Below are 24,028 nucleotides of genomic sequence, written 5' to 3' on the forward strand. Positions count from 1 at the left end.
ATATAAAAACTCAGCTGTGCAACTGGCAAATGCACTGTGACAAACAGAAACGCAGTCATGGCTTAAAATATAACAGGGAAGCTCTGAAACCTCCGTAGGACATGAATGGCTGTTGAAACCGAGTTGTCTTTGCCCTTTGAGTCTATTTTCCTGCTATCTGCTGAGCTGGAGCTGCCTGCCTGGCTGTCAGATGTCACAGTGCTGCTGTGTGCAGGGAGTCACACGTGTGGCTCTAAACTCATTCTGGATCGCAAAAGCTGCATTCCGTATTTTGCAGTTGTCAGCTGCTCTCGAGAAGAACCGCGCTGCACAGTGCAAATGGTGCACGGCTGAGTCTGTAGTAGCTGGTGCTTAGCAGCGACTGATGGAAGCTGGTGGAGGGCCACTTGCTTTCTGGTTTTGCATCTATTTTAGGAGCTGGTGAGAGCAGACTCCTTTATTTTTTCTTACTGCTGCTATTTCCCCATCACTGGCTCTGTGTTATATGCCACAGCACAAACAGCAGCACCAAACCTAGCAGTCTGAGTGATAATAACCATGAGCACTCACAGACAGAGATATTTTGCTGTGACTTTTAGTGCAGTTTACTTACTCCACGAAGGGCACGTTAGTTGTAAAGCATCCATCTGGTGAATTGTGTTTTCCAAAGGTTTGAAATAGGTCTTTTCCTCCGTCAGAGCTATCCATGAGACCCACCTGAGTCGGGCAAGAGTTATATGGAGTCTTTGTTGCTGCTAAGAAATGTTCACGAACCAGCACTGCTTTATTTCCCGGGATCTGTGTGTGCCCGGTGCTGTACCCACCTGTGACCGCGCTGCTCCCGGGTTTCCTCCATTGCAATAACATGGAGGGCTGGGCTCCAGGTGTTCGAGCAGCCGCTCACGGGGCCGGGAGCGCCGCCAGCTGCTGTGCGAGCACCCGGCCGTTCTGTGCCCGCAGCTGCTGCTGCCTGCAGCCCGCATCACAGCACGGTGCACTTTATGCTGCACTCCCTGCTGCACAGCCCGGTGCACGCCCTGCGGGCCCAGACGCGGGCTGCTATCGCTGTATCTCTGCTCACACCTCGCCAGGTGCCGAGGAACCGCAGGCGGGAGCTTGGCAGAGCACGCAGAGTCTGTGAGCGCAGAGTGCTCCCAGCTGGGCTCTAGCCGTGCTAACGAGACGGGGACGGAATGCCAAAGCTGCCGAGGTTCTGAACAGCCATGAGCCCACAGGCTGCTGGGCTGCGAGCAGCCATGGGTGCGTGAACTCACACGTCACACAGCGGTACCTCGTGCAGCCGGGATCACGTACCCGATAGCGCACAGTGACCGCACGGACAGCGCAGCACTTAGAGCCGGCCCGCCCTGCGTGCACGTGCTGGGGGCTGCGCGCCTGCGCACTGTGCCGGCCTCGTGCCGCGGCCGTTATTGCCTCGGCGGGCGCCGGGAGCGGAGCGCGATGCGGGGTGAGGAGAGGAGGGGAAAGGAACGGAACGGAACGGAACGGAACGAGGGCTCCGGAGCGAGCAGGTAACGGGCGGCACAGCGGGGCGCGGGGAGCGGCGGCTGCAATGTGCACGCGGGGGAGAAGGGGCGGAAACGGCTCCAGGCGTGTGGGCGGTGCGGTGTGAGGGCGGCCCAGCTCGGGAGGCCGCGGGGAGGAGCCTTAGTGCTGCGCGGGGATGGAACGGCTGAGTGAGGAACGAACGGCTGCGTGTGTGTGTGTGTATGTGTGTATGTGTGTGTGTGTGTGTGTGTGTGTGGTTGGTCTGTTGGTTGTTGGGATGTTTTGAGCGCCTTTTGTTTTCTAACAGAACGTGTAATTCAGCAAAATGCCATTGTAAGGCCTGCTTTATTGCAACCACGGAAAGTACTCGTCTCCATCCGTGCTGTTACCGTTACAGAACAGCAGTGCTGCAGTAGCTTCCATTGCCTGCTGAGCTCTTATTATAAGACCTGCAGTGTTTGGTGAAACAAAGTGAACCATCTGGAGCTGCTGTGTTGCTCTTAGTGCGCGGTCGGAGATTCCGACCCAAAACACTTGTGATTTCACGAGGGCTCCTCAGTGCCCTCCTTCCTTCTTAGAGCCACACTGAGTCATTCCTAGAAGAAATCCAGTGTTGTGCTGCAGCGTTTCCCCGTGTTGTGCTGCTGGGCGGTTTATCCCGGTGTGAAGAGGCGTCACCAAGAATGAAGCAGCGTGCAGCAAACATTGTCCTTCCATGTTGTGTAGAGGCCGGTGTTTGTCCCCGCAAGCTGTGCCTGCCTGGTTCAGAGCCCTTCACATGGCAGCTCATGTCGCACTGACACAGGAGAGCACAGAGCACCAGGCTGCGCTTCAAGGCAGTGTCTTACTGCTGAGATAAGGGCTGTGCTTCCACGTTTCTCCAGCAGTTTCAGGCCTACAGAAACCACATGACAAGCATTCAGCCAACCAGCTGGGCATGGGGCTGCCTGCAGGCAGCTACATCTGCCCCTGGAAATGCCTCCCCTGACTGAATGTCAGTGCCCTTAAATGAAGGGGGCTGTGTGAGAAGGCAGTGGCTGCACAGGGATGAGCTCAGGTTTGTGGGCTTTTCCTTTTGTCCTCTAACTTCTGTGCTGATCTGAGATTAAAACTGGTGGATCATTTATGCATGAGGGAAAACAAGCACTGTGAAATTGGGATTTGTGAGTTTGATGGAGTTGGAAAAGCAGCACACACAGGGAGGAGCCATGGGGAACTCTCACCATTTGGGTCCCTGCTGGCAGAACGCAGGTGGGAGGCAGGAAGGGTTTGTGCTGAGTGTCTGCAGGTGTGTGACAGGGACTGTGGGTAAAGGATGACATCGGTGAGATGCAAAGGGAGCACGTGGGGTGCTGGGATACAAAACAACCACCTCCAAAGCTGCCCTGTTGAGTTGCCTTGAAATGCTTTTATTTAGTTCCTGTGCGGTCAGGCTGCACTTCCCACAGCCAGGCGCTGTTTCTCTCTGGCACCCAGAAGCTGCTGCTGCAGGCAGCCATGGCTCCCACCCCAGCTCAATGTGCAGTTCCCACCTGCAGAACTGTCAGTAAACATGGAATCAACAGAGAACACAGAAAGAGCTTCTATCAAATTTCCATTAAAAAAATAACAAGTTTTTATTTACAAAGTGTTTGCTACTACAAAGTAATATTTCCTATCGGTTCAAATATGCTGTTTGCTAATGCCAGTGTTCCTATTAGGAAAGTAAAACTTTGTATATGCATTTTTCTTTATATCTCAGTGTTTAAAGCACACGTAATGCTACCGCGTTCCTTCTGCACTACTCCTGGCCACATACAATGTGGCAGTAGAAAGTAACACTGTCAGGGCAGGGGAAACAATCAGGATAGTTTAATAGCAGACCTGCGAAAATAAAACTGTACTGTATAACTTAAAGGAATTTGGAGCATTCAGAAATCCACAGCAAATTATTCCAACAACTCAGTAACAAGTTGGGCTTTCCCAAAGACGTGAACTGAGCACGAGAAAAAGGAGGAATGTTTCTGCTGACAGTTGTGATGTTTTGTGCCTGTGTTTGGGAGGAGGGAGATGGTGCAGAGAGCCGGGATAGAGAGCAATGGAGTGATGCTGAGGATCTGCTGCAGTTTGCATCATCACCAGCTGCGTGTCACTGCTTCTGCCTTTACCCCTGGCAAGTTTACAGGCTCGAAGTTCAGCATTAAAAAGTAATGTTTCTGTCCTTGACTGGCTTCCTCCTTAAAGGTTTTCCTGCATTTCACTTCAAATGGTTTCACGTAAGTGCTTTCTGTGTTTTCAGTGGAAAAAGGAAGTTCTGGTACAGGGCACTTCCATGCACAGTGATCAGGTGTCAGCAGGTGCCGTTCAGCAGCACAGTGAGGTTTGTGGCTGACACCGCTGAGCCCCGCAGGGAGCGTCACTGTGCTCAGTGCCAGCAGCGTGTGGGGCTGCCTCAGCCAGCAGCCAGCCATGGGCTCGGCTCTGCGCAGCATTCCTGCCTGTTCACCACAGGTCCTGGGAGGTACAGGGTCAGTTTATCTGTCTTTATCAAAACTTCCCTATGTGAAGTATCTTTTGTATGCACGGCCTGGCTTTAGAGACAAGGGGGAGGATCTGAAGCTTGTGTGATGGATTTTTGGTTCAGCTGCTACTTTACCAGGGAGGATCTGGGAGGCCCAGTTAATCTGTACAATGCTGCAACCCAATTATTAATTGTTAGTTACCTCACAGCGTTAACAAATCCACTAAAAGAATTGGACACTTTTTTTGGGGGGGGAGGGGGGATGTTTCTTTTTTGGTAAATATTTTTATTTTGTGGCCATTCAGAATAACTGCCCGTGATGTGTGAAGTACTGCTGTACTGCTGTACTGCTGTACTGCCATCCAGGCTCTGCTATGGAATAGGTGGATTTCATTGAGCCTGGGCAGCAGTGTGGGCTGTTACCAAAACAAGTTGCAGGTAAAGGCTCATTTCGTCTGGAAAGTTCCCTGAATACTGAATAGACAAGTTGAATTTAAATCTACAGCTGGATTTCAATTGCAGGTAGCTGCTTCTCGTTAGCCTGTGCTCTCTTATGTCTGAAGTGCTTAAGCCTGGAAGGGGTTGAGCGTTTCAAACTGGTTTTTATGAAGTCTCCAAATGAAGCAGGGTACCACATTGTGGCAAAGATGCTTCTGCCCAAATCTGAATGGGGATTTCTGGTTTGTGACTTAGGCAGATATCCTCCATTGCTGGGTACTGTCAAAGAGATGTAAGCAGGAAAAAACCCATTTGTTCTGGTTGGCTGAACTATGGAGCAGGGGGGTAACAGTCAGTGCCACCAGGCTGGAAGGCTATTGAGAGTGCAGTACCTGTGAGCTGCACAGAGCTGGAGGATGGTACAGAACCACTGGGAACAAGGCTGGTCGTGGTAATGGTCTGTGCCTGGTGCTGGCAACTGCCCTGCATGGGCTCTTAAAAACGCTGAAGTAAACTGACAGCTAAGCAGGACGGGGAATCTATGAAGTCAGATAAGTCTAAGGAATGAGAGTCTCAAGAAGTTCCAGGGTACTGGGATTGGTGTGAGGAACAGCCAGCAGAGTTGTTCTTCCTTTAAGATGAAGCAAGCGGGCAGGAAGCAGGAAGATACTGCCCTGAATGATGGCCATGGCAAGGATTCTTAGAATATAGAAAAAAGTCACAGTCTCTTCCCAGCTTCATTATTTTTGGTCATTTAAAATATGCTCCTGAAACAGAGATGTTCTTGCAATGAAAACTGGGTTAATGAAAATGTAAATTATGTGGGTCAGTCAAGAGAACTGGCTTGTTTACTAAACACTCAAGCTTTGTTTTTAAATGAATCCAAAGCCTGTGTGTCTTTAACTCATTACAAGGAAAGCCTTCTCTATAAAGTGCCTGGATAATTTACAGATGGAAAGAGGCAGCTAATTAGACAAACGAGAACTGCCCAGTGCTTGGTGGCAAATGTGATCAAGTTTCAGCCACGCTCTTCATTTAAAGCACTGGGATAGTCAGTAGAAAGAGCACTTGGCATCTATAACCTCAACTGCTGAGTTCTGAATTCACACATAACATTATGTATAAACTTATTTGTTTCTAAAACACGCTGGGCTGTTCGGCCCATGTAACTCACACTGCACCGGGCTGACTTGGTCGTTCAGCACGAGTCCTTGTGTTGGCATGTTGTGTACTCAGCAACTTCCAGCTACAGCCAGAAGGGAAATATCTGAGCTGTGGTGCATGGCAGTTTACATAGATAAAATATCACTGCAGCTCAACGGGCGTTGTTTGCTCTAACCTTTACATACGCGCCTTCTTAGATTAGGTGGATTATTGCCATCAGCTTAAGAACATTCACATGCAGCGATGTAACTTAAAACTCAAATCCACAGACTTTGATTTATCAGAGTTTCAAATGCTATAAGGTACACTGTCTCCTGCTATAAGGTACACTGTCTCCTGTTCATGTTTTTTTCATCTAGTTTGTGATGTCTTTAAGTCAAATTTAATGTTGTTTTACTGCAATGTGTAAAGGTTTTTACACAGCATTGCACTGCTGAATAGAGCATTCAGAAATAGCATTTAAGGGACAGAAAAATGTCAATTAGAATTTGTATGAAGAATCAAATACTAATTCTGCCTTGTATGAGTCACCTTCTGGTTCTGGCTGCACCCTGTTTCACATCAGTGAATGCTCAGCACAAGCCAGCAGAGTGTTGTGGTACTTGACTAGAAAATGGAGCCTGTCCTGCTGCTGAGCATTTACTGCCGAAAATCCCGGCTGCTGGCACAGGGCAGGAAGCTGCTGTGTTAAAGCAGCTGAGCGCTACTGCCGCCAGTTTAGTGGGAGCAGTGGGGTTGGTTAATATTCTTAATCCCTTTGTTGTTCATTAATTACTCGGAGCTTAAGACAGATGCAACATCCTCTGTATTCAGTGAGGCCCCGTCCTGCATTCACCTACTTTATTGTATTTATTAAGGTCAATTAAGCTCAACAAAAAAGCCTGAAAGGCGTGCCTGAGACTGTACAGAGTGACTACGGTTGGATAAGGCCCAGAGCTCTCCTGGTTCCCAGGCTCTGGTGTAACCACAGGAACATGGTGCTGGAGTTGAACTCCATCCTCAGCTGTAACTTGGCACTAAGAATCCTAAGGAAATAATTTCCTTTTGAAGTTTCTTCTAAGTGTTCTAACTTGTTTTGTCCTTTACTCCACTAATTCAGAAAAATAACTTAGGAAGTCTCTGTTACCTGCCTACGTTACGTGCTTTTAAATTAGAAAGTAGGAAAAAGAAGTTGATAGCTTTGAGTTGGCTGGAGAGCAAACAGCTGTGCAGGCTGCTGTGCTGATGGAGACAGACATCAGTGGGAGCAAGGTATCACTGAACATCTTCCTCCCACAGAGCACTCTGACTACTAATAAAATACACATAACACTCCTTTTCTGGGCAAGAAGCTTCTCCTTTCTTTTCTTTTCTTTTTCTTTCTTTCTTTCTTTTTTTTTTTTTTTTGGCCAACATCTTATAGTTCAAAGTGCCTCGAGCTCTTCAGAAGTTGTTGAATGTTTTGCTGTTTTGACTTTTTATGCAGATTTTGAGTGGGAAATGTGAAGGTAGATTCACCTATAACGTACTGAGGAGTGAGGAATAAGTACTTGAGAAAATGCTCTCCCCTCTTACAGTGCCTCAGGGTGTCCTGTACATCAGGGATCTTCCAGCTGCCCTTTCCAATGAAAGATGACAGGACAAGATATTTTTAAGAATAAGGGCAACTGCCTGTTCAAATGAAACGCCATTCACGCAGTTAATGGTATGTCCAGAGCATCAGGCACCTTGTTGTCTTATCTCACATTTTAGTCAAGAATGTTGTCTCTCTGTGAGAATACCATTTTCTCTTTGTAAAGCTTTTCTTCATATAGAGGTAGCGTTACAGATTTGGTTGCAGTGAGGTGGTGTAAATCTCAGCCTGCTGTTGCCTGTGATCCATGTGCATAGGGCAGTGTAACAGTCTTGTCTGCAGGATGAATAACAGGGCAGGCTTATGGTTTTTATTTCCATTTATGCATTTGCATATAGTTTGTATGAGCCAGATTGCTCTGCCTTCCCAAAGAAGGGCTGTATGTCTTAGTAATAGTGGTGTCCTAACGTTAAATACAAAAAGTTTTGATGTGGATGATTTTCAGCATGAACATATGTGCGTATTTGTGTGCTCCTTGCAGTTTTACCTGTTCTGTATGTCGCTAGTCATGTGCTAACAGCTGTACAACAGCCATCTTTGTAGCTGATGTGCTGGTTCACCTTCCTATCTCGGGCTGAGTTCTTTGGAGTCACGTTGGCTTGTGTGTGGCTTTGTAAAAGCTGAGGTGGACACAGCCCATGCTGTGCATGAATAACGGCTGCAGCACTCAGTGGCTGCAACGTGCTGCCGCTGCTCAAGCAAATACAGCATTCTAAGCTGCCTAATCTTTAAAGAACAGAGACAATGCCACGGAGAGCTGACGGGTACTATCCTGGTGCTTAGAACTACTGACATACAGTATGAGACTAAAAAGAAATAGTTAACTTTGGGGCTAGTTAAAATATTGGGTGTCGGAACACCAGTGAGAACTGTACATCTACAGTGTTTTGCTGTTATACAAGGAGTTTTACAAAGGTCTTTGTGAGTGGATGCATGTTAAACACAGAAGGTGGAGCCTCCTGTTTTAAGTATAATTCAACAGTCCAAAGGGAATTCATGTTGTGTAACTTCAGCCAAATTATTTTAACCTGTTCTATCCTAATGCTTCTCAAAGGCGCACTGAGGTGTGTGCAGCAGAAGTTAATTGAAAGCAAATTACTCTATCGTAATCCATGACTAGAATGCAAACCAGAAAATTGCATATTGTCAGAATTTATTTTTTCCTGAAAATCTGAACTTTCCATTACCTGACTTGAAATCCTGCTGCCTGAGATCCCTGATATGTAGAGGCCTCTTTCTTTTTGTCTTTTTTTTTTTTTTTTTTTGCTTTCTTTTCATATACATGCTATAAAGTCAGATGGATTATAACATTTGAACAGTAAAACAGAAGCTATAGGGATAGGCTGTAATCCATCAATTATTGTTTCCACTTTTCTCTTCTTGAAAAAGCTGGTGCAGAGAATATCGTTTCTATCTGACTGCTTAATAATGGCTAATAATCACTTGTCATAAGTGTATCACTTGTATAAACAAACGTATGAACCTTTCAAAAGAGACAAGCTACTTTCAGAGTATCTAAAATGGATTTAAGCTAATCCAAGATTGATTTAATAACCTGCAATTTATATTACTTTAAGAACCTTCAATACAACAAGTTGAACAGAAAAAAAGCAAATACTGTAACAGCTCCTTTTCCCTACAACAGTATTTCTGCACATTCACGTGCTCCATTTTTAATTTTTTTTAAAAGGTAGAACATCCAAAAGACAACACAAGAAGTGGCTTTTTCTTCCCCATCTGGTAAAGATTTGATGAAGGCAGAGACTTGAGACACAATATCCCAAAATGGAAAACACAAACTTTGCTGTTTACTGTGCCGAATCTCCGGGGACTTTGTTCTTTTCCTTGGTTGTAGTTGATAAAAAATACCACTTTGTTCTGTGTCTGCATGTTACTCTGTTCAGTTATAAAAAGTTTCCAATTTCAACTTTGGATTAATTTGTTTTGAAGCTTCCATTTTGCTTCACTGAACACAGTGCAAGCCAAGGCAAGAAACCTAAGTAAAATCCAAACATGAACTCCCATTAAGAACATATATGAGCAGCATTTTACGTATCCATTTTTTACTGTCTTTACTCTGGGGAGGAAGGATCATCTTCATCTTCATCCTCTTCTTCTTCATCATTGAATGAACATGGAGTTTCTCCCCGTGACTCAGAGTAGCGTGATGTTGCACTACTGGACTGCTGACTGCTAGGGGCAAGAAACTGCCCAGTTGCTAAAGCCACTTCAGTATCCAAACACAGCCCTGGATTCTCACTATTAAAACAACAGAAATGTTAAAAGTTTAGATTTCTCATAAAGCATTAAGCTTTCTTTCTGGCCTCTGGTTTTCCTTTAGGGCAAGAAATGATGTCAAAAAAAGAATCATCCTAAAGCTTTATGTTAAACAAAGCTAATTGTGAAAATTGCTGAAATATTGGAAAATAGCCTAAAAAAAGATTGGCTTCCCCCCCCTACAACTGCCCCCAATTGCCTAGTAGAAATACTGAAAAAAGGACTTGGGTTTATTGGTTGATGCTTGGCTGAATATGAACCAGCAGTGTGCCCAGAAGGCCAGTGGCATCCTGGCTTACATCAACAAACCAGTAGGGAGGTGACTGTCACCCTGTACTCAGCTCTGCTGAGGCTGCACCTCAAGAGCCGTGTTCAGTTTTGGGCCCATCAAAACAAAGACATTGAGGCTCCAGAGTGTGTCCAGAGAAGGACAGTGAAGCTGCAAAGGCTCTTGGAGCACAAGTCTTGCACGGAGCAGCTGAGGGAGCTGGGATTGTTCAGTCTGGAGAAGAGGTGGCTCAGGGGAGAGCTTACAGCTCTCTCCAACTGCCTGAAAGGAGGCTGTGATGTGGGGGGGGTTTGGCCTCTTCTGTGTAACTAGTGACAGAACTAGAAGAAATGGCCTCAAGTTGCACCAAGGGAGGTTCAGGTTGGACATTTGGAAGGGCTGCCCAGGGCAGTGGATTAGTCACTGTTTCTGGAGGTGTTCAAGAAATGTTCAGATATTGTACTAAGGAACATGGATTAGTGGGGAAAGTACTGGTGGACAAGGTGAACTTGGAGATGTTTTCCAACCTTGTGATTTTATGGTTCGCATGTTTTTACAAGGGCTTGGAAGTGATTCTACTCTTCTGAAACAACAGATCTAAAATAACTAGCATGTTTAAAGTGCAGATTTAACCTTTCAAATACAATCAGCAAAGAGGACTTTCACAATTGAAAATCAAGATCAACAGAAGACATCCTATGTCCTGCATGTAAATGGTGTGAACTAGTGAGGTCACTGGACGTATGCCAGAATCTATTAATAGCCTTGAATAAAAAATGCTTTTATTTACCTTGATTTTGAATCAGAAGTGCCTCCTGCTATCTCTGAATGTGAAACTGCTTGTGCTGAATTTGGAAGTAATCCTTGGTTCATCCATGACAATCCCATAGACATGTCTAGAAAAAAGAACAGCTGCACTCATTATGTCTGCTTAATTTTTTTCTTCTTGTTACAGTGTAATACTCTGTGTTCTGTTTGCAGTTAGGATTCTGCATTTGTTTTACAAGAGCTTAGATTGATTTTCATACTGTAGATGTGCTCTTCTTATTCATATTGAACTATATATTCCCAGTGTTTGTGGGTACACTCAGCCTGGCCAGGCCCTCAGATGCAGAATTGAAGTTACTTCTATGACACTTTTCCTAACGAAGCGCACTTGCTCTGCAGGTGACTCCAGCTAGAGCTGCGTGCAGCCATAGGATGGCTATTCAGTTCTGGAGTCCTTTATGGAAACTACAGTTACATATTTTTATTTTCTATTTTGCTATGCAGTTTGGTGAAGGTACAGATGGCACTGTAGCCATTAGGAGTGCATCTGCATTACTGTATTCATGTTAAGCTTTGGTCTTGAGATTTGATGGTGCCCTGTTTAGCAGAGGGTATGTTTTAAGCAGGTTGTCTGCTTCCCTGCATACACGTAAATGGTCTCACCATCCATTGGGATCCACTGGCTCCCTTGTGTTGTGCTGTGCAACCTGTAGCAGTGAGGTTAAATGACATTACGGAGCAAAGGAGGGCAAGGCTGACATTGTTTCAGAAGGTCTTTGAAACAAGACCAAAAGACTAAGTGGCAGCATTAGAGTGATCTATGAGGCCTGAATAGATGAGAATGGTTGATTATGGACACAGCTGGATGATTTCATTAAGTCTGCCCTAGATGCAGCTTACAGTTACAAAGAACATGTTCTGACAGTTTATTCCTGTGTCTGCAGGAGGTGGCGAAACCCTTTGGAATGACAGCACTGTATTTAGATTAATAAAGTGGGTTAGAAATGTATCAACAGAGTTTTTTTCCTGGTCTTTTGAAGGGTTTACCTGTGTCTACATGTCTAATATTCCAGAAGAGCAGCAAGTTATTTTGTGTTTAATTAACATTTTGAGATAATTCCTACCTTCTTTTTGAAGAGCAGGATGAAGGAAAGCGTAGCTGTAATGCATATGGCAGAAAGAAGCTTCAAGGATACATATCCTTGCCCTGGACTTTCATAGCCCAGTGTTCCTTAATGCTGATTTCCAGTTGGGCTCAGAGGAGACAGGGAAAATAAAGTTTGTGCAAGAAGCAATTCCCTGTCTGGAAGGGACTGCCAAAATAGAAGCCTGCCTGTGGTTACAAGCCCTACTGCTTCTGGTAGAGTAGCTGCATTTACGAAGGGGGATCAGTTTGAAGAACCTTTTCAAGATGACGCAGTTTTGTCTAAGAGTGGCATCCTTATTATGAGCTAGGCATGTACTTGCAGCAGATGGATTTGGTAGAAACTTCTTGACAAGAGAAGGCTCTAAAGGAGTACCTAACTAGCCTTATAAAGGAGTGAGTACCTTCACTAGCCTTTAGTAGTTGATGCAAAAGTAGACAATGCCTGAAAGCTGCCCAGGCTAAAATGGGAGGTTCTACTGAACTGAGACACATGATCAGGTAAATGTTGGATTTTCAAGTATTGTGCAAAACTTTTAAATCTTTCCTTTATTTGTCAGCAACACTGGAAACCTCTACTATATAAACTGAATCTGTACTATTTGTGTTGTGTAGTTAAGTTGTGAACAACAGATTGAATACATCTGTGAATGTTCTTATTCTAATAACACATTATTTCAGTCGCTGAAGCAGCCACATTTAACCCATGTCTAAAGAATAAAGTATCTGCCTCAGTGCCTTTAAAGTAAAAGCACAGATCAATACGTTTCCTATTAAAATTCAAGGCAGGTTTCTGGCTGCTGCTCTGCTACTGGTAAATCAGCCCTAATCAAAGCATTCTTGCAATGTGCAATCTTAGAATGTTATAGCTGTTTAGTGGCTTTTTTGGAGCAGAGAACGTCTTGTTCCTTCCTTGCATGGCAATGCTGTAGTATTGAATGCTTTCAGTAAAGAAGTCACACCCGCAGTACATTGGTGTGGCTGGTGCTTTTACAAAACAAGTTAATGTGACTTATTAACCACTGATTTAGTTATGTAGTTGTTATTTATTTTTTTTTTAAAGCTGGTTTTGCACAGAAGAGGGTAACAAACAACTCGTTCAAATTCGAAGAAATTCTATGATCTGAATATGCATCAATGCACGGTTAAAACTCGAAAATAAACAGAGCAGGAGAACCCGCAACACTGAGCACATCCTGCTTGGACAGAGATATGGACAAGTCTTAGCAGAGCTCACCCACCTCCAAGTGTGAATGCAGATGGGTCACTTACAGGGTTAAACTCAACCAATTCAAGATGCTCCTTTCCTCCCTTCCTCCTGTTTGCTGTTCCACACATACACTTATTCAGTATGAATAAAAACTGTTCTCAGTATCACTTTAGTTACTTAAGAAATAATTTCTTCATTCTTCTTGAAAGTTGTTACCAGCGCTACTGTTTTTCACTTCAGTTGTAACATACCTATGTAGGCTAACATCACTACATTTGCTTTGGTTTGATAATGTTACGTTTTTGATAAGGAACAATATTTAAAAGCGACAGCTTACCTGTGATGTAACCTTCTAAAGCTTTTGGCACCAGAGATTTTGCAGTTCTTAGGTCTTCAGCTGAGCATTTGCCTTCCTCCAGCCCAAAGGACATTCCCATTCTCTTCAGCACCTCACTGTCATCATGAATCTCAAAAGTGTTATCGAAATTGAAGAGGTATTCAAACCTGCATTTAAGAAGTTGAAGTGAGATGAAAAGTACAGCTTTGCTTTTTCCTGCTTTTTTCCCCCTTTTCACCGTGTGTCTGTGTGTATTCCTCATTATCTGTAAAGGGTCTTTAAGAAAAAAATAATTCTCTTCTGCTTCTGTGACAGGAATGCCTACCAAGTGTAAAACGGTGCTTTGTCAATTAAAATGACTTCACCATTACAGGAAGAAAGGCGAACATTTTCTACCTCATTAAACAAATTCAAAGGAGAGTAAGGAGGTCTTAAGAAACACAAACCTTCACTTGTGCTAAATCCAGTGCTTTTAAAGGTCATCTGCAGCTCGGTCACTATAGTAAGTATTTTGTTTTCACTTCTTTTATTTTTAACTTTCCGTTCTAATCTGCAACACTCCTCCTGTGAACTGACCTATTTACTTTGCTGCAGTTTTGCTTTTTGGATGCTGCCAGCAGAGCAGTCTGGTCAGACACCTATGTTCGAAGCCCAACATTTCTGCTACAGTATTCTGAGAATGTACAAGTGCAGATAACTCTACAAACTCAAGTGAGCTTTAATGACAGCAGGAGTATTTAGACCAGCCTTCCTCTATCATCACAAGCTATTAAAAGCACGGATAGTGCTGGCTGCTCTAATGGTTACAATAAAAGGCTGGTTCAAAGAAACTCATTTTCTGCTGACAGAAATTCCATCCCCATTAAAACAATCTGTGATAGAGTCTTTAAAAGGTAATCCCGATGGGTGAGTCTTCATTGAGCTGAACTGTTATGTCATCTGTGGATTTCCTTTATTGTACTTTATGCCTTTTTATAAAAATTTAACTTTGGAAAAGTTGTCCCTTGTCCATGTACAAAAGTTGTACGTAGAAATGTGCTTTGTATGAGATGCAGCCGTTCTAGTTACAGGCATCACTTCTTTTGTGACTTCTGTGATACGATCTGTACAATTTCTATTGCTTATGCAGCTGTAGTTATTTAAGGATAACTGCATCTAAAGGGACAGTGCAGTCTGTGACTGTACCTTTAACTGGTACAGTTATTTCCTGCTGTCAGGACTGGTGTGGCTGAAGTCATGCAACTATGTTTAAACAAAGGGGATGGGAGACCAGTGTCATGCTGAACTGGCAAGCTGCGCAGTAACCAATTTCAGCTTTTATGGTCCAGTACTAAAGGTTGTATTTATTAATAGCTCCACATTTTTGCTCCCGCATGTTGTGGCCAAATATTGGATATTAGCAAGAAGTAGAACACACTAAACTAACAGTATTACTTCTCCTCCATTATTTCTAGCAACCTTCCCTCAGTGTAAGAAATCTCTACACTCCTACTTTAGCTTGGGCTGCTGATTGGCTAAAAACAAACAAAAACCAGACAAAACCCCCAAACCAACACAAAGCCAAGAAATAAGTGTCATGTTTGCCACCTTCTGTTCTTTTGGTGCTACAGTAATTTCAGGAAATGGTTTTGATTTGCACTATGCAGGAGGTTTAAGTCACGATTAAAACAATGTCTGTTTTTTAGTTACATGTTTTAATAGTACTGCTTTGGGCATGTTGGTGGGAAGTTGCATGACACCACATGCTGAATGACTCATTTATATATCAGAACAAATTCAGTAGCCTACAGAAAAAAAGCAAAACCACCTGCTTTCATCTCGTCAGCTACTTAAGATCGGATTAACAGCGACAGAACAGCACTTTTCACCATAGGCCACATTTTCACATCGTGAAGGACTAAACACCCCAAAGTATGTAAGTAAGTGGAAGATTTTCAGGTAAACTGAAGAGTGCAACTTAGACTTCCAATTTTTGTATCCTATAGTTCCTTTTTTTCCTCAAATCGCTAAGTGCAAGCTTTGTCTTATTGAAAAATGCCAAGAGATGTCATCTCTTTCAATATTTTTATTAACACTTCTGGGGTGCTCCCTTTGCCTAATGGATCACATCACCTTTCTGACTAAATACATTTAGGAGGAAGAATTTGGAAGCGCTAACAAATGGCTTTCTTAAAAGCTAGTGCAGTGCTAGAATAAAACTTGATTCCAGTCCTGTCCTGTGCACGAATGCTCCTTGAAATGTCAGCTTTAAGTGCCTTTTACAACAGTGGAAGTCAGCTTGTTTTAACTAGTAGTGGTATAAACAATGGTTATAAACTTTTTCCTGTTACTACTGTAGTTGAATTAAGCATAAAAATGAAAACACCAAACTGATCTAAAACACCCTTGAAAGGAGTGCCTGCAGGAAATTTAAATGCACTATTATTTACAAAACTAGGGAAAGCTGCTCACACTTGTTCAGAGAATAACTCAAGTCCATAAAGAAAATAAAATCCTTAAAGTTGATTCCACAAACACTCACTTGTCGCTGGATATGCTGCAGTCAATAACGGTTCTCTTGCTAGTGTTGACAATTAAGAAAGGCAGCTGTATTGTGGAGTTGGAGGCTGGGGGGCCTTGATTTTGTTGTTCATTTTGCCGATTTCTTTGTACCAAGTTTTTGAATGCTATTTGCTGTGGAAAGAAAGGAAAAGCAGTCACTGAATGTAGACATCAGTGCTTCCAGGAACTGGAACTTCATGGCTCTTCTCTACCAGCTCTCAATGCCTCCAATAACATTTTGAAAGGTAAGCTGAGGCCTGACTTCCCTTTTGCACTAATAGCGAAACTAAGTTAAGCACCACAACTTTGTGTGCCTCCCTCATATCCCCCAGACAGGAAACAGTGGAGTGTAGTGGAAAATGTTTCCTCACCCCTTTAGAAAAAGCTCTGCAGTCAGACATCTCTGTTATTCTATATGTGCAATTACCTCAGACTAAATGCTACTTAACATTTGTTTCAGTGTTATCAGAAATTACTGCGTTCTGCCTTTCTCCTGATCAATACTTTCTTCCTCTTCTCACTCATCACCCTCTTTCTCAAACTTGTAACGCTTTGTTTTGAAATCCCCCATTTTCTAAAGCATTGGATTCTTACAGATTAATTTCATTTATATTAAATGAGATAATCAAACACATACCTGCAGCAGCAGTTCTTGTAGCTGGGCTCGCTTTTCTTTTATCCGTTCAATCCGCTTCTGTTTTTCTATCTTAAAATATAAATGCATCATGATAATTAATTAGTTACCTTGTCTGCTTCGTTATGCCAGACTGAACAGGCTTTACAGTGAATCAGTGTGCTGAACACCTTTGCAAAAACCCCCTTTTTATTGCAAAGTGGTCAATTCCAGGGTACACAAATATCAAATCTTTTCAGCCCTACCCATTTACCGTATATACCATATATTGACTATACATTGGTTTTTTTCAGACAAGTCATGTTGTCTCATGACTGTTTTCAAAGAACAGGGCTGAGAAAGTGTAAGCAGTTTTACCTTCAGTAAAGAGGCAGCCACTGCAAGACTGTATTTCTTCTCCACCCATTCTCCTGCACTGTCTGCTGAGTGCTGATTAAGCACCAAATAGCTACTGGAAGGTGTAAAAAGCTTTGCATCTTTTAGCTCTCTTGCCCTGCATTATTTTTTTCAATTGTGCATCCCTTCCACTCTTCTCCCAGATGTAAGTTACCAGATAAAGATCTCATCACCTGCATCTTTCCAGCCACCTCCACACTTTGGACTATTCATTGTAATGGTCAAAATATTAAAACCATTTTTCTTATTGTATCTAGAAAAACAATGAATATAATGTGAAGAAAAAGCTGGTCTGTACTGTGCAGACCATTTCCCTGCTCTTTTAGGACGACTAATGTCACAAGTGTTACAAATACAATGCATGTTAAGATGGTGGCTGCCTGTAAATATATCTGTGGGATTTTGCAGTACATGCAATAACGTGTGCTTTATATTTATGGGACATCTGGCCTGAAGCAGAAGCAACATTTGTGCACACAAATACTGGCATCCCTGCAAAAACACAGTAACTCTTAGTCTGCTGGAAAAAACAATGGAAATAACCAATAATTACAACTTTTTTTTGTGGTAGCTCACAGCTACTATTTGTCATCCCAGCAAGTTATTTCCATTTACTATTAAGAGCCCCTCCAGGCATGCATACAAATAGCAAAATAGGTCTCTCTTCAACTGTGTGTACACCTTTGTCAGTATAAGTGCCAGTGATGCTGTCAGTTACACTGACAAAATACACGTTCGTTTGTTTGTTTAAAACTTTCTTGTGTTTAATTCGGGTTACTACAGAGTTTAAACCTTAAAAACTATCCCTGATACAGATAATGAATATTTTGTAAAATAAACAGCTTTTGAAACCTGTGCAAGTTATACTAAATGAAACCAAACCTGACATAGAAAATAAACATGTTGTTTCAGTTTAGTCAAATACCAAAAGCTGTATTTCCATACTGTGCAAGAAGGGAAACCAGTCGGGCTCAAATGGTGCGGAAAAGAAACCTCTTCTGAATTACAGCAGCTCTGTTATAATGACTGACTTATGAACTCTACAGATATTTGCATCTACCTCACTTTACCTCTAGATTCTGACATTCCTGAGCTGAGTTTGTAGGAAGGCCGATCCATCTGATCTCCTTTTTCTCCTTTGAAATTATGTTCATTGCCATCAGCACATTAAGGGCATCATAAACTCTCCGTCTAATATTTTTCTGATCGTAAGCCTGCTAAGAGAACAGTGCAGCACTGATAACTATTAAAGCACTCAAAAAGAAAGCCCACCAAGAAACACATTCTTTGCACCTAAAAGAACAGCATTAAGCCAGAGTGATAGTAAAATGATGCCGTCATCTGTGCTAGTGCTTGGCTGTCATAGCAGCATCTCTGTGCACACAGGAAAGTACAGGACCTACTTGAAGCCTCTGAGCAGCAGCTGCCGTCACAGCAAATCTGTTACCACTGCAAAGCATGACAAGATGCACTGTGGGCAGAGCAGCCTTCAGTGCTTCATTTATTTATTCCAGCCTTCTCTATTTTGCTGATAATTTTGACAGACTGTATTTTAAAAAGGAATTTGATATATAAATAATGTAAGAGTAGGTCATTATATTTCCAAGACAGTTAACTGAGGGAGACTGCGGGACGTGTCAGGTCACACAAAGCCACCCAGTCCTGCAGTGGTAGAAAAAAGACATCCCCACGTTTGCTTACCGAATCCGCAGCCAAGTGGCTGTTGGAATTTGTGAATTCTGATACCAGCTCATCAGCAACTTCGTTGTATGAAGTTGTTCCTTTGCGCTGAACTTTTTCACATACTTTCATGGAGAAATGCCTCAGACCTTTCCCGTTTTTGTCTCCTTTTTTGCTTCTTTTACTGTAAGGAGGAAAGTAATTATTTTTATAAATTGAAATTTAATAAGCTTGCTTTGTTATGTAGCTTTTGCAAGAGTCAAAGAAACCCAAGAGCTTAGCTTGTATCAAAGGAAAGAACAGGAACAATCTGTTTCTTCAGACAATCTAGAATAGAGTAAGAGTGGCCTGGAGCTTCAGGTACACAGCACTGCACACTCCTGGCAGATCCTTACACAACTCAAAATCCAGTTCCTGCTTTTTCCCCATTATCGGCTGCTCCCCATTATGGAAGTTTTCAACTGCAGCCGATGCTGCTCACATCTCACTCAGCTCTCCCTAAGATGGAACATTTTTTGTTTCAAAACACTACATCTTTAGAAGCCCAGGTTATTTATTTTCACCAATTCCCTATGTTTTATATTAATAAGTTAAGTTTTACTCTACGAAGGTTATTTCCTGTTGCATGTAATTTCACTGTATTTCTTTAGGTAAATTTTTATATCTTGCTGTTGTAATTTTACATGCTTTGATTTACTTTTTAATTAAATGCTCTTCAGAGGCATTACATTAACAACACAACAAATGTCAGTAAGTTCAAAAGGTGTGTTTGAGCAAGACTGCAAATCTTACTTCATTCTTGACTGACAGCTTTATGGACACTTGGAAGCAAAATACTAATAAAACATAACCTAATAATATGCAAGACTTACATCAAAAAACCTTTTGTCATTGCATTTCTTAATAAAAACAGTGGAACTACTTGCATGCATTTCACATGCTCAGATGGATTTTCTTTTTTTACAAACATTACAGTTACAGAAGTTGATTTGCCTGTTTCAGGGAGGGGTGTTATGTTGCACAGGCAGACCCGGCTCCAGTGCTATCGAAAATTTTGAATGTATTTAAAGAAAACATAACAATAAAAAATGACAGAAGAAAAAGCAGAAAAGAATAGCAGAAGATTAAAAAAAGAAAACAACAGGACAGCAAAGAAAAAGAAACAGAAAACCCTCCTAAAACCTGCGCAGTTACTCGAGTCATCACTGGTAGGCAAACAAATAAAACACGCTGAACGCATTCCATGTTGGTTGTAGCAACCAACTAACTGGTTGCAAGAGTTTGTCCCACTGAAAGCTGCGAAAGCGAACTGAAAATTCTTGTTTCTGAAGATGTGTTGTGGTTTTCTCTCTTTTTTACAGCTCCAGTTTGGTCTGTAGCAGTAAATGTAAATATATCAGAAATAAATATAAATAATAAGCAAATGTTAATGATAGGAAGTGATACAGCAAAGGGTAACGAATTGTAACTACAAAGAATAACACACTGCACAGCTTTTAGTGGGGAGAAGGGACAGCTCACTAAAGTGGAGACTAGACAGCCAGCTCTCTGAAGGGCTCTGAAGGTAAATTAAGTTCAGTAATACTCACCTTTCTGAAAAATCCGATTCTATAAATTCTCGAGTTCGTTTTCTTTCCCTAGGAGAAGACAATTCAAGCTTACTTATGATAAAAAAAAAAGTTATTTTAACAATAAAATAAATGTATTTGGTGCCTAGCTGAACAATGAGATGTTCAGCGCTTACTGAAGGAAGAAGACAGCACACAGTGTGACAGAATCTGAAAGAAAATGGTAAGGACTTTGGAGGTTGTCTGAGCAGGTAAATAATACCTAAATAAAGTGCTTTCCAACAGTGCAGAAAACAGATCCTGTATTTACTTGATACTGAATGTTTTGGTGTCTTTAAACAAAAAACAACACACAAACTATAAACACACGTACATATTAGAGCTGATGCTATCGCAGCAGAGATACTGTGAAGAAGCAGCTGACATGAGCTTAGCACAGGAGTAGACGTTGCTAATCATTGCCAGTTTCCCTGTAGTTTTGTTATTAGCTGCATCTTGAAGATTTCATAACTTTTATTACAACCTTGTCTCTTACTCTTGCAGCTGATAATGCACAGTGTTTGGGAACCGTCATAGTATGCTACTTCATATTGCTACTCTGTTATTCCGAAGCAGTCTTGCAGCAGATACACGCAGAGCTAAAAAGCTGACAGTGTTAATGAAGAGAGCTGAACTAAAATGATGGCTCTGAAGATGCTGTGAAAGCCTGCATGTATCTGGCTGTGCAATTCAGAACCTCCAGTCTGACCAGTCCCACCTGCAAATGTCTTCCTAGCAGCAACAGCAGCAATTCCTGTCCATGGTGCTTACCAGAGCAAGGTGGGGCAGGGGCTGCAGCATTTGCATGGGACAACAGGGACCTGGAATGGCAGTGAGTGGAGAGCTGCCCCAGATCTGTAAAGCCTGGCTGCCTGGGGTTGTATGGAGAATGAATATGATCTTATTTGTCTCTGGAAACAATTTAGAATCAGTGAAGATGAGGTAAACAATGGGCAAAGCAAGGAGCCGAGGCTTGGAATCCTCTCAGTAAAGTCTCAATGCTTAGATGAGACACTACCAGAGACCCTTCCCACTGCAGTTCTCCAGAGGAAAATGAGACCTATAGTACGGTCTTCTGCAGGGATCAATAATCACAGACCAGTCTGGAGAACATCTATTTCCTTTTAATGAGTGAAACAATAATTAAGCTCACAGGAATAACTGTATCTAAGATTTTCAAAGTTTACAACCAGAAAGTTGCTGCTTCTCTGTGGTGGTGCTGGTAAAAATGCACCAGAACTGGCTCATCCCTCAGTATCTGCATCAGTGGGTTTGGCTGAAGCCAAAGGATGTCAATGGAAGTTCACTGTCTAGTTGAACAAGCTGTGAGCAGACACTGCTGGCTTTTCCCTCATCAGGGTATTGAAAGAACTTACGTCTGGCTGCCACATTTTACAAAAGCTGCATTAGTCCTCTCTGACAAATCAAAACTAAATGAATTTAACAACTATTTGAGGAGATAAATATATTCAGCAAGAAAACCAAACTTAAAAACTGTGTAGCTGTTTCCACTGTCACACAGGAACAGACGCTTCCATAAAACAAAACTAAAACAGTGAAGTGAGTACTGTGTGCAGCTCTGTGTTCATGTGCTTAAGAAATCAGAAGCACTTCATATGGTAAGGAACACATTAACTGTGGAAGAACTGGAAACTGTGAGCCAATATAGCTAGAATAGCATAAATAAAGGAAAAAAATTCAGAGCAGACAGACAAACATCAATAAATAAGCCAAAATCTTACCCTGGAATCCAGCCAGTAGCTTCTGTTATGTGTGTCTGCGTCACCATTGCTGGAGCTGCGTTATATGGACTCCCAATCAGAACACCCCCTGAACTGCTCAGTCTTTGTGATGTGCTTATTATCTACAGTTTAGAAATTAAAATAACAAAAAACACATCGTTGTTGATAAAAGAGAGGTTATCACATGCTAGAATTCATGTGAAGGATGTACCAGATGTAAAGCAGATGTAAGCTGAGAATAAAATACACTGAAGAAGTGTCATTAGATCTTCACACGGGACAGTAATTACAATACTGGTAAATCTCTGCTCATTGTATCTTATTACTGTATCACTTCTATGAACAAGAACTGGACAAACAAATAATTACTAGGAAGAGCAGTTAGCATTTGTACCTTTATGCATCTAATTGTCCATTCATATTATTTAAGAAACTAGAAAAAAAAAATAATCTGAATAATTTCCAGCTTCTTTAATTCACTAAGCAATACTTGATATCCCACCTAACACCAAACTATGTACTTTTATGTACATTTATGTACTTGTTTTATCCTAAATAAACAAATTCATCTATCTTATTTATCCTGTCTTACAGTTAGGTGAGTAGCTCGACAGAGAGAGGCAAGTGGACAAAGAAGTGAATATGTGGCTCTGCCAGCACGTGGCAGACAGGTCAGAGAGAAAAGGTTTTGAATATTTTGCATACTGAAATTCCTTTCATCATGTTTCACCCACCCACAGGTTTCACATTGTTCTGCTCATGTCTTTTAAATCCAGAAGAAAATATACCATAAAAATACCATCTCATATCCGGTGTCCTTATAATTTTGATAACCAGCATAATAAACTGAGGTACAAAATCGTGTTTGTGTATTTTCAAGACAGACATCTCTTTCTATACCATGGTGCCATCTAGTGGAAATAGACATTTATGTAGCATTTTTTTTTTCTTAATATGCCTTTGACTACCAGTTGCAGTGTCAGCTGGTGAAGTTGTTTCCATTTCCAGTCAGAGCCAGAAAGATAACAGGAGCAGTAATCCTGACATGTCATCACCTTCCCATCCATGTGGGATACTTCAGGCTTACAGCCAAAGCTCTGACTTCTAGCAAGGCCCACATCTTCACTTTTCCCGTGTTCCCATATTATGTAAATAGGAAGTTACGTATCTAGTTGCACAAGTTTGCATTGCTCTCATCACAAAACTTACCATTTGGGGTCCAACATTCACATTGATTGGTCCTAAGGTTTTTGGCAATATCTTTGTTGGGGAGTTGGTACTGGAAACTGGTAGTGTGATTACTGAAATATTACCTAAAAAAAAGGCAATAAAAAGACAGTTGTAACTTTTGTAATGTACAAAAATACTTTGCCAATTCTCACATCATACACAGAGTGCAATTGAAACAAGTCTGCATATTTATTAATCCTACTTACAATCACAAGCACATGCACAAAGTATGTATCTACATGTCTTCATACTTCATACTTAGAAAAGGATGTTCTTTATTTGTGGCACAGAAATAAAAAGGATGCATCTATACTTAAATTCTCATCTTCATATAAATCGAACAGAGAAAATAGAATTGCTCACAACGAGACGAGGATGTTTTAATGTTCTGTGCAAAACCCCTTTGGCACCTGGACTAACGCTGCTACGAAGTACTGCTTTTCCAAAAGGCAGATCTGTATCTGAGGAACCTTCAGAATTACTCACCCAACTCACCTAGAAGAAAAACAATAAACCACACACTTGCAAACCCACAGCCCGGAGTAAATCTTTGCTACAGTATGAAATACCTCCTGAGGTACTGATGGAGTACAGAGCAGTTCACAACTTCCAAACACCCTGCTCATACACCGAGCTCAAAAGCTCGCTACCCTGACTACTTATTTGCCACTTCTCACTCTGGCGGCAGGACTTCGCTGAGGATGTGTCAAGTTGTGCCGGCACACTCAGCAAATCCCACCTCACTGCAGCGTGTTGCTGTCAGTGGCTCTGCTGTTCACCTCCACATACTGCTGGGAGGTTTTTTCCCCACTGCTGCACCTGAACATTTCCACACCTTCTCCAAGCTGAGCTCTCACGCTGTTTCTCTTTGTCTCCTTCCTCAGCACAGAATGAATTGTTCCTTTGGCACCTCTGATAAAGCTGCATGCTAAAGCACAGCACCATTTTGGAATGTTGGCATTTAGCCTCAAGTTTATCATTGGGCTGCATCA

The 24,028-nt window shown here is 42.1% G+C and overlaps 1 protein-coding gene and 1 long non-coding RNA gene across 4 annotated transcripts in view; one reads left to right on the plus strand and one right to left on the minus strand.

Moving 5' to 3' along the window:
• The first annotated feature begins 1,077 nt into the window (after positions 1-1,077).
• Positions 1,078-23,018, plus strand: LOC116653864. Its single transcript, XR_004308451.1, has 4 exons — positions 1,078-1,511; positions 13,522-15,992; positions 19,460-22,103; positions 22,401-23,018. It is a non-coding gene; the product is annotated as an uncharacterized LOC116653864 (long non-coding RNA).
• The window catches only part of TFDP2 (transcription factor Dp-2), a 42,024-nt gene continuing 21,075 nt past the window's right edge, over positions 3,080-24,028 (minus strand). For 2 of the 3 annotated variants that reach the window (XM_015871480.2, XM_015871481.2), the window contains exons 4-13: positions 23,016-23,119; positions 21,807-21,928; positions 20,047-20,094; positions 18,479-18,641; positions 17,848-17,994; positions 16,385-16,453; positions 15,728-15,879; positions 13,207-13,373; positions 10,538-10,643; positions 3,080-9,461 (exon numbers count right to left, since the gene is read on the minus strand). In XM_015871480.2, the coding sequence (XP_015726966.1) occupies positions 9,275-9,461; positions 10,538-10,643; positions 13,207-13,373; positions 15,728-15,879; positions 16,385-16,453; positions 17,848-17,994; positions 18,479-18,641; positions 20,047-20,094; positions 21,807-21,928; positions 23,016-23,119 (1,265 nt within the window). In that variant the 3' untranslated portion in view covers positions 3,080-9,274. The remainder of the gene's footprint in view (positions 9,462-10,537; positions 10,644-13,206; positions 13,374-15,727; positions 15,880-16,384; positions 16,454-17,847; positions 17,995-18,478; positions 18,642-20,046; positions 20,095-21,806; positions 21,929-23,015; positions 23,120-24,028) is intronic. The other variant, XM_015871482.2, reaches the window with a different exon arrangement.

The sequence above is a fragment of the Coturnix japonica genome, chromosome 9 (assembly GCF_001577835.2).
Source record: "Coturnix japonica isolate 7356 chromosome 9, Coturnix japonica 2.1, whole genome shotgun sequence".
NCBI classification, from domain to species: Eukaryota; Metazoa; Chordata; class Aves; order Galliformes; family Phasianidae; genus Coturnix; species Coturnix japonica.